The sequence below is a fragment of the Aquila chrysaetos genome, chromosome 4 (genome assembly GCF_900496995.4).
Source record: "Aquila chrysaetos chrysaetos chromosome 4, bAquChr1.4, whole genome shotgun sequence".
Lineage (NCBI taxonomy): Eukaryota > Metazoa > Chordata > Aves > Accipitriformes > Accipitridae > Aquila > Aquila chrysaetos.
In genome coordinates this window covers 1,856,819-1,867,803 of record NC_044007.1, presented here as the reverse complement: position 1 = coordinate 1,867,803, position 10,985 = coordinate 1,856,819, and the positions used below count along the sequence as shown (strand labels likewise).

Here is a 10,985-nt window from a genome sequence, read left to right as displayed (position 1 = left end):
ACTGGTGAGAAAGTTTGACACCCTTCTTTCCCCATCCTCTTCCTATTGCACTCGGTACCTGGAGTACAGATGGGTTCATGTACTCATGGGTTCATGAGCGATATCTGGATTTAGACAAGGGATCTTTGGCTTGGAAAAGAGCAACCAGGGTGGACATTGGGCTATGTAACATAAATGGTGTAGAAAAGGTAGACAGGGAGCAGTCTCACTACTGCTCATCCATGAGAACAAGGGGTCTGACTGAAACTATGAGGCAAAGGGTTTGAAAAAGAAACAAACAACCCTTAATGAAATGGTGGCATTAAGCCTAAAAGTGTGCTGTGAAGGCTGGGAGTGTGAACAAAATCAACATACAATAAGACATATTGGTGGTGTTTCACTGCTGGTTACTATACACAGTGGTCCTGATGCAGCCCCTGGGCCAGCAAAACCTGAGACTGCTGACTGCCAGAACTGACAGGTAAAAAGGGAGAACCTTCATGTACCACCCTTGTGCAACAGAAAGCCAAAAACATATCAAACACCTCTGGCGACTGAGCTCTGGGCATGGCTTATGGGTAGAGGACACTGCAAAGCACACACTGCCAGCTAATGCAAGCCTGCAGCTTCTTTCCAAAGTCCTTCCGTAGCCAGGGATGTGGTTCATCCAGCCACCTCCATGCCAGCACAGCATCCCGACCACTTACTCAATGTTGTTCCAGCAAAGAAATTATATTTAGGCAACCTGGGAGCTGTGTGTGAATCCAGAATTTCAGTTCATTGCAAATTTGTTCTCATTTTGGCAATGGGAAGCAATGCAGGACAGGTGAAAATCATTGCAGAAGCATCTGCCAGACTTTGCAGAATGCCTGGAAATAATGGTGTTTGTGCTCTGGTGGTCTTAGTGGATGCATCATAGGATTACAGGAAAGTCCGGTTGGAAGCAAGACCTCAGGAGGTTTCTAATCCAAGTCCCCAATCAAAGCTCTTAACTGTGAGGTCAGCCCAAGTTCCTCAGGACTTCATCCAGCTGAGTCATGAAAAATTCCAAGGATGGTAATTGTACCACCTCTCTTGGAAACCTGCTCTAATGTGTATGCTACATGTAAGACTTTAAATCACATGTTTATTGATTATTCTAAATATCACAAGCAGAGTGATAATCGGAGGAGGACATTTTTGCCGAATCTTGAAAAGGGGATTATAGGAAAATGTACAACCAGACCAGGATGGATAACATCAAAATGCAGGAGCCCTTACCAACACACAAGGAATTGCAGGTGACGCTCTGGAGGATTGAAGCAAGAGGCAAAGTCATTCCACTGAATTCCAAATTCAGGCCAGAACCATTACACAAATCACCCAATCTTCCCAGTAAAGATAGCTTCATACCAGGGGAGTTGGTACAAGAAATGTTGATGGAAGGCCACTGCCAGTGGGGGATAACAGGGAATGTCTTACACATCTGCTGCAAGACTGACCACAAAACTTAAGTCATCTCACTGTATAAACAATACTGAAAGGTGGAACTGGAGTTTGGAAAGTAAATGAAATGAAATGAAATGAAAATAAATGAAATAAAATAAAATAAAATAAAATAAAATAAAATAAAATAAAATAAAATAAAATAAAATAAAATATTTATCAGAGTTGCACTATAAATAACTTTAGTGATCACTACAGTTTTAACACAACATACTTTTTATTCTGCTCAAAAGGTACAGAAAATAAAAGATTTTAGCCTCCTTGGATCAGGTCACTGGCATGGGAAGTTTAGTCTCCTTAATTTCTTATGTACAGAGAAGGAGATCAGACAGCACAAAGAGCCAGCACAAAACTGTGGGGTGGAGAGGATCTGCCACATAACTGAATTTCATCTGAGAAGAGTGGTCAATTCAACTACTCTACTGACTAACACTGGGGGAAAAATGCTCTAAGGAGGTACAGAAGATTCTTATCACAAGGTTTCTTTCTTTAAATATATTTCATACAGCAGAATTTTTTAGTTCAAAACCAACCAGACCAGCACAGCAAAGAAATTCCATAGCTAGTTTTGCGGGAGTTGTTGAGTCAATTCAAAAATTTTTGTCGGGACCTCCTGAGTTTTGCTTCTCTCTTGATTGTGGGGAAAGTACTAAAAAAGCAATTTCTGGGAGTTTTTGAGGGTTCTCCATGAGGCACCCAAACAGAAAGCTGGGCTGGCAGAGGTTTATTCTCTTCTTTGTTGGGTTCTTCAGCATGAAAGACCCTCCCAACAGCTCCTCACAGTCTAGTCCAGAAGAGGACACAAAGGGAACTTGCTAGCATCCCAACTGGCACAAAGCTGATCCTCAAACTAGCTGCACCATCATCAAAGTTGCACAAGTCAGAGTAACAGCAGGAGACGGGGCGCGTCATGCCAATCCCGTCCACATCGGATGGGATGCAGATGGAAGAGCACATCTTGGTGACAGTCAAGACTCCTGTGAAGGGGTAAACTACAACAAAGCAAGAAAGAAGGAACAGTTAGGAATGGGACGAATGGAGGACAACTCTCCTTGTCCCTAGTGAAACATTAGCTGCCTTCACCACTGAAGTCTTAGCTCCAGTTCAAACACAACTGGTCTTCTTCCTACCAGGAATATAGGAAACAGTTCCCACTGAGTAGCTGCAAGCTGAACAGCACCTTGCATCCTCTGTGTCCTGCCTGGATCAGCTTTACCTTGCAAAAGGTCAGTTAGGCACTTTTTCTGCCTCTGCTTTGACTTTACTCACTATCTCCTGCCTCTCCCATGTGTGATCAGAGCCTTATCAGCAGGATCATGCGAAAGAGAGAGCACTTCCCAGTGCATTTCTTTATTTGGACAGGTTATAAACTGTAGGGTCATCATCAGTCAGACTGATGATGCCTTCCTGAGAGCTCCAGAGAATTCAAGGGCATTTCTTTTTTGCCTCCAGATGACCAGAAGTTGGTGCCCTCACATTACTGAGCTTCGCTCATCTCTACTGGCCTCTGTACTCAAACCAGCTTTCATAAACAGTTCTTGGGTCAGGAGAGCACTGTTTAACCCACACCCATTTTGCGAGTCATGGAAAGGGTCTTCAGAGCCAGAACTCTTTAGCTACACATCTCAAGCTCAAGTCAACATGGTTTTTCTAACCATTCTCAACACTGAACATTAACTATGAGCTTGCATTCACTAAGTACTCACTTACAATGGAGACTGCTTTCTGCAACAGCAGAAGACTGCTCTCTGGCCCGCAAGAGCTCTCTTCCAGGCTTACATATTTAAGCGAGAAAAGGTACTGCTCCCCACAGCAGCAGTCTTCATTGTAGAAACACTGACTCATGTTGAAAATATAAAGAATTCATTGCCCTTACCATCCTCCAGGGAATACATGGTTGTCTTGCACATGGTTTCATTCTTCATACAGTTCTGGATTGTCATGCACTTTTCAACAGCGGTAGGTTCATAGCAAGTGTAACATCGCAAGGCTTGTGCTGCAAGGAGGAAAAACATGAGGCTGGCCTTAGTGTGGACCACCAGATTTTGTCTGTGCCCCTCCAGGTACCTCTGGGGAGGGTAACTTTCCAAAATATTCATACTGAGAACAGGAATGGAATAATAAAATTCATTCGTACCAATGGGAATGAGAAATACAGTAGTCTGGTGGTCAAAGCACAGCTTCAGATGTGGGTTCAGACCCCTTGTAACGAGTCAAGCAAGAGAGAGCCACACACAGAAGACCCCATGATATAGGAAAGACCTTGTAGCTGGTTTACCTCAACTCTGTTCTTACTTTGCATCTGCTTTTCTCCTTGCCTTTGCATTAGTAGAGCATCAGAAAGAGTTGTGCAGACTCACAAACTCACAGAATCACAGAATGGTGGAGGTTGGAAGGGACCTCTGGAGGTCATCTAGTCCAATCTCCCTGCTCAAGTTGGACTACTTAGAGCCAGCTGCCCAGGACTGTGTCCAGATGGGGTTTTAATATCTCTAAGGATGGAGACTCCCCAACCTCCCAGGGCAACCTGTGCCAGTGCTCAGTCACCCTCACAGTAATAAAATGTTTCCTGATGTTCAGAGGAACCTCCTGTGTTCCAGTTTGTGCCCATTGCCTCTGGTCCTGTCACTGGGCACCAGTGAAAAGAGCCTGGCTCCATCCTTTTTGCAACGTCCCTTCAAGTATTTACAGATGTTAATAAGATCCCCCCTTGAGCCTTCTCTTCTCCAGGCTGACCAGTCACAGCTCTCTTAGCTTTTCCTCAGAAGAGAGAAACTCATCCTTGTGGCCCTTCATTGGACTCCCTCCAGTATGTCCATGTCTTTCTTGTACTGGGGAGCCCAGAACTGGACACAGGACTCCATGTGTGGCCTCACCAGTGCTGAGTAGAGGGGAAGGATCACCTACATCGACCTGCAGGCAATACTTCATCTAATGCAACCCAGGATACCATTAGCCGCCTTTGCCACAAGGGCACATTGCTGGCTCATGTTCAACTTGGTGTCTACCAGAACCCCCAGATCTTTTTCGGACAAGCTGCTTTCCAGCTGGATGACCCCCAGCATATATTGATGCATGGGTTTGTTCTTCCCTAGGGTCAGGACTTTGCACTTCCCCTTGTTGAAAGTCATGAGGTTCCTGTCAACCCATTTCTCCAACCTGTGAAGGTCCCTCTGGATGGCAGCATGACCGTCTCCTCCCAGTTTTGTGTCACCCGCCAACTTGCTGAGGGTGAGCTCTGCCCCATCATCCAGGTCATTAATGAAGATGTTAAAGAGGACTGGACCCAGTATTGACCTCTGGGGTACACCTCAAGTTACTGGCCTTCAAGTAGACATCGTGCAACTGATCACCACCCACCCGTTTTCAATTACCAGCCAGTTTTCAAGCCAGACAGTTTTCAATCCACTTAACTGTCTGCTCATCCAGCCCATACCTCAACAGCTTGTTTATGAGGATCTTATGGGAGACAGTGTCAAAAGCCTTCCCGGAGACCAGGCAAACATTATCCACTCCTCTCCCCTCGTCTACCAGTCCAGTCACTTCATCACAGAAGTTTATCAAGTTGGTCAAGCATAACTTCCCCTGGGTGAAGGATCTGGATACACAGAAAAGTCAGACTTGAATGTGAGTTGCAGCACAGAGAATTGCATCTGGTGCTGTCCACTCCGTCAGCTCTTTCCAAAGACTGGGACCTCTCGGACAGGAGAGTGTCCCAGAGAGAAGGAACTGTCTCCACCAAATTTGTTGAGCCATGAGAACAAATTAAGCACAGTCTTTCCCGTGTGCTGAGATTCTAGTTTAATGAGAAGAATGTGTAAGAAGTTACTTTAAAAAGATGGCAGTGGCCACAATAATAGAATGCATGGGGACATGTTCTGCTCCAGGCAGAGACCGTGGAAACAAGACTTTGGTACCCAAGTCTCCAAAACCAGTCCAAGGTAGCTCACCCTGCCTCATCTCTCACCAGTTCAGATACTCTTCATCACCTCCCTGTTGAGATGTAAAGGCCCTTCCAAGCCTGCAGGTGCCAGTTGGCTCCTAGACATGCAAAATAACCATAGCCCAAGTCTTTCAGTGCCTAAAGTCTTTTGAGATGGAGAGATTTTTAGAGAGAGAGACACTGAAGAGCCCAGATGGTTGTGATGAAGTATTTCCAGAGCACTCCAAGCTAAGGGTATCAAGCCAAAATAGTGTCTGGTATTTCCTATCACCAAGAAAGCCATTTCTGGACAAGCTTTTCAGGGCACTTTGCTCTCTGAAAGTCTTTCTGAGGAATCTAACTCTTGGTCTAGGTTCTCTCTTCCACCCCTTAGCAGACACCTGAATATGTGTGCCTTGCAGGCATAGCAATGTATTTTGGTACCATTACAGACCAGCAGCCCCTCCTTGGTCTGGAAAGCAGTTCTCACCCCGTCTGTGTGACAGCCCTGCGGAAATCCCTTTAAACCCCATTGAAAAAGAAAAACAATTCAGCTCATCTCAGCACCCCTAAAATGGGGTGTCATAACAGCAGCCTCAAGCAAGGAAGCCACCTTAGGAAAACAGATAATGCAACTTCACCCTAACTAGTAAGCCAGAAAGAGCCTTTTTATAAACAGACACAGCAATTATCTTGCTTTTATTCAAAGCAAACTTTATTATTCTTTTTTACCCATTGTGGACTGATGTTTTATTTGCATTAATTCTGTCTGACAGCTGTCAAATACATCTTTAGGGAGGAAGCTTCGTCATTATTCTCAGATTTCATGATACTCGTCACTGGACAAGACAAAGCCACAGCATTTGTGTTCCTCTTTGAAAAAAAAAACAAACCACCAAAAAACAAACAAAGGATAAGCACAAAGGGACATCAAATTAAGAGAGCATTGCCCCCAATGTGTGCAAATCCAGTATTTTCATTAACTTCACTCAGACTAACAGCCTCAAACACAGCTAAATATGTTAAATAGTAGCTATAGATGTGAGGTTTGTGTGTTTGGGGTTTTTTTTTCGAGGTGGAAAAGATAGCAGATCAGGAAGTAACACAGTAAAATAAGCTGGAATGAAACAACTTTACTTTTGCAAATGAGGCAGCTTTTCAGCAGCAATAGACAGCTGGCATCACACAGAGCAGGGAGGAAACACCATGACTTGGAGACTTGAAGACCTGTGGTCTAAAAGCTCTGTTTTAAGCAAGCTTTGGAATATCCACCTGGCCTATTTGTGAAGGGTAGATATTTGTGAAGATAACAAAACTGTAGTCATGCCTTTTTGTTTCAAGAGCCTACAATCTTTAACATAGGCAAGCAGACATGCAGTAGCTTAAAAATGAAATTACAATATAAAAACAACAGAGACATATTAGAAGTCTTATTTAAAAGAAGAGGTAAATATAAAATGCTAAAATATTTCAATGTAGTTATAGCACATTCTTTTTAGAGTGCTGAAAGCAAAGGAGGAGATAAAAAAGCAAAAAATCTTGGAATTTCATAGAAGAGGTTTTTACTAGCTTCACTTGGATATTGGTAGATCTTGCATGCTTCAACTCTGACTGTCTTTCCAGGAAAAGCCAAAATTACACAGATTCCACTCATGCCCAGACGAAAGCCTGGAGGAACTGCAGATATGTCATGGGTTTATCCCAGCTTTGCAGAGGAGACAGTGTGCAGAAGAAATTTGCCAATGTTTGCCTGCCAAATCAAAGCATCCGTCCTGATTCTGACCACCCGAATGGGACAGGGAAGTGGGGAAGGACAAGAAGGGAGAAACATGGCAACACTGGGTCACAGCAGGGGCTTCTGGTCCCCAGCTGCCCAATTCTTGACAAAATCTCATTAAGCAAGATGGCAAAATTAGGTAGGTGAGTCAATCCTAGACCAAATGTATATCCCACCCCATTGCTTTCCTGCTACATTCTGCCTTTCAGATTCTTGTCCGTCACTTAAGGAGATCTGACCATAGAGTCCTCTTCTCTCCAAGCCGTCCTCTATTAATTAATGATGTTCCTCTCTGAACTCTCCATTAACAAGCACACACAAATGCCCAAAATGAACAGGGCATAATGATAAAAGGAACTATCTCCTGCTCTGGAGACCAGTGATGATTGATCTCTACTGTAGCAGCTGTGGTGAGCACATGAACCTCCCATCGATCTTGACACAGCACAAGCACCCCAAGGCTTTGAACTACTAGTGACCAGAGCCAGGACACATCTTAGAGATAACAGGACAGTCAGTGCATTACACAAAAGAAAGGGCTACCGTTCCAGCTCTAGGTCTGCCTCTCCAATCAGTAGCTGTGTTCTCCCCCAAAATCCTCCAAACCCCCCTTCTTTCTCCACCCACTTGTCCCTCTCTTGCTGAATCTGCTGTACAGACCCAAAGATGGAGGAAGGAAAACATCCTTATGTAAGAAGGAAATAAATACAAAGGAAAAAATCCTAACAGCTCCACATCCCAGTCAGGCACAGATAAAATCAGACCCTGCACTGCCTGGATCTGGAGTAAGTGCAGAGCATGCAAATATCCCAATTACCAATCACAGCTCCTGCACTTAGCCTGCATTGGACTTACCTTGACCACCCAGGCTAACACGGACTCTGAGCTTGGGATCGTCAGTATAAAATAAGTTTTTGTGCAAGAATTTATTCTGGTGGCAGCATCGAGGGATGGGGAGTCTATGCCAGGGTGTCCTTCCCACTATGCAGTCACCTTCCACCATTAGAGGTTATGGCATTACCAGTCACGTAGGACTGCCTGCGATGAGGGGATTCCCTACTTCCTAGGGAATAAAAACACTCATATCCCAAATCCCCCTCCATGTTTGGCTTTGTGGAATTGGCGACAGAGGAGAAGCAACTGAATCCCATTGATGGAAAGGGAGGGGTAAGGTTTGCACGGCATCCCTGTACAGACTGGACTCATGGGGCTTGTTCCCTACTTCCACATCCCAGAGGGGTCCCCCCCAATATCAGGCTGCTTTTGGCTACCCACCTTGACTGTGCACTTCAAGCCCACCCCCTCCAGCGAGGTGGCAGGTAGCCTAACAGGGACAGAAAGGAGGGAGACAGGATAGTGAGGGTCACTCCCTGTGGTGACAAACTCTCAAATCCTCCTGGAAATGGTGAAAATCCCCCAAGCACTTCACACTTGTTCGTTTTCCAAGGTAGTCTGCCAAAATTGTCTTCGACTTCATGAAAACCACAGGGTGTTACTAAATAGAGCTCGAAAAATCAGCCCTGCAGTATCTGCGCCACCAGCTTTGTGTCCCAGCCCATCTTTCCCACTTTTAAAGGCTGAAGTTTAACAAACCACACATGCAACATATAATTAGAGAGATCTGCTACACACACTGCATTAAACTGGCTAGCTGGCTTCAGGGTTAAGTATCAAAAGAGGAACAGAAAGTTTAAAAAAAAGATGCAAACGAGATTGAGCAAGAACATGTAAAAAGTGAGAGCTGGAATTTGCATTAAAGAAATGACATGGTATAATCACACTTTGTCTTGTAACACTTCCTAAAGAGCCTGAACTAACAAGCCCAATGAGACCATGATGGTCCTGAACATCTGACAGGCTGGAAATATTCCAAAGACAGATATTTTGCTGAAAACTGCTCAAAGTGGGAGGCATGGACTTCAGAGGGAACAGGATGCACTCCATCCCATCATGCTGCATCTCCTGCAGAAGTTTGGGTAAATCAAAGCAGGAACTTACCGAACTTCATGCAAGCGATGGCAACCAACAGAAAAGACAGAAACATCTTCATCTTGCACGGAACTCGTCGCCTGGTCACTGGGCTGCCACCGCTCTTCACCACTGGCTTTAATGGCACACCTTCTGGTGGCTTGCCATATACCAGTTCTGACCCCAGATCTAATTCTACTGGAAAAACAAGTCTGATTGAGCTATAAATGAATTGAGTGAGTTACAAAGCAGGCCCCACCTCCTGCCATACCATCATCTCTTTTCATGTTCCTTGGAGAAGAAAATGAGGGTTTGCATGGTGGACAATAGCTGAGATGATTGTTTAAGCCAGCTGCTTTTTTTCTAGGCATGATGTGTAAGCCCATGGGTATTAAATAAACCCAGTGTCTATGCCTTGCCTTGGAGCTTGGTGATATTTCTTTTTTGTAGTGGTTAGAGAGACCTGGGTGGTTTCCACGAAACCTGGAAAAAAGCATCTGTTGCTGTGAACAGCAAGGCATTGAACCTCATGTACTTTTCTCCTCTGTGATTTTACCCTCAGTAGGGGCCAGAGTTTATCACCAGGAGGAGAAGTGGAAAGCTGACTTGCCATCCCTTACTCACTGGAAACAGCATGGTTGGGGTTTTGGTATTGTAATACCTCTCCCCAAGCTGTGAGCAGGATTTCAGGGGGTTGTGGGTGAGACCACGCTGTCTCCCTCTCTCCTTTCTCTGTCCTTCTTGGACAGAGGTGGTCAGAGCACTGGGAAGACAACAGGACCAGGCCGTGAAAGTTTGGGCCAAGGGAGTCTCTGAGGCTCGCTATCCTGAGCCGTTCAGGGAGGATGGTGCATAGAGAAGCCTTTCTGCTCTGAGCCAACCCTCTCCAAGTGTGGCGGCAAGCCCACGACTTCTTTTCTTGCCAAACACCTTGGCTTTCCCACCCCCAAACTCTGCTGCCCCAGGGATCTGCCTGCTTTTCCTGCGCCTCAGGCCAGTCCCATGTTACTAAATCCTCCCACAATGTGTGATGAGCAAGTTTGATTGTGGAATTGCAAAAAATGGTAAGGAGCCTTTCTGTGGTTATGCCAGGTGCCTCCCAACACCCACTTTTAATGAGGAAAGAAAGGAGGGAAAGCTGAAACAAAGATGTTCTTGTAGATATTCCCACCACTTTTGTTATCTATCGCACCATCTTTATTCAGGGAACTTTATTCAGGGTTAGCATCACTCAAATTCTTGAAATGTTAAAAGGTCTCCTGCTATTCCCAGATAAACAACCCAATCATCGCCTCTCCAAACCTAGAGCTCCAGTGGTCTCATCATTTTAGCAAGCCCTGCCTCATTTACAAACAACACTTCTGGGTGATCCACACCCTCAGGAATTCAGACCCATTGTTTCCACAGTTGCCTCCATAATACAGTCATTATGTTGATTATGAAAGTTTAGCAGTTATTTCCAGCCCAAAATTATCTAGGGGAAGGCATTTTGGTATAGTCTTGGTTTGGCATTCCTCATGTTCAGCAAAGGATTTTATAATCTTATTAAGAAAGGGAAAATATGCTGATCATGTTTGCTTTGTTCTTAGGAAAAAAAAAAGTAAACATGGAAAGGGGTGTGGTTTTTGGTTTCTGGTATTAAGTGGCCTCGAACAATGTGTGTTAAATGATTGGTTTCACATGCACATCTGAAATGTGATCTTCATTACATTATAAGATTTTGGATAGAAGAATATATGCCAACACCCTGCTTAAATCCTGTGCCCTCCTTCAGTTTGGAGGGTTGTTTTTTGGGGGGTGACAGCATGCCTCACTTGTTTATAGTTTCACTTGATCTTATCTGAGTCTTTAAGC

General features: G+C 44.6%; 1 protein-coding gene across 1 annotated transcript; it reads right to left on the bottom strand.

The window, feature by feature from the left end:
• Positions 1–1,664: 1,664 nt before the first annotated feature.
• Positions 1,665–9,307, bottom strand: LOC115340545 (ly6/PLAUR domain-containing protein 2-like). The gene is made up of 3 exons (XM_030012307.1): positions 9,162–9,307; positions 3,341–3,460; positions 1,665–2,456 (listed from the first exon to the last, which is right to left on the bottom strand). Exons 1-3 carry the CDS (start codon positions 9,211–9,213, stop codon positions 2,242–2,244), a joined length of 387 nt encoding a protein of 128 aa, XP_029868167.1. The 5' UTR covers positions 9,214–9,307; the 3' UTR covers positions 1,665–2,241.
• Between the last annotated feature and the right edge of the window lie 1,678 nt (positions 9,308–10,985).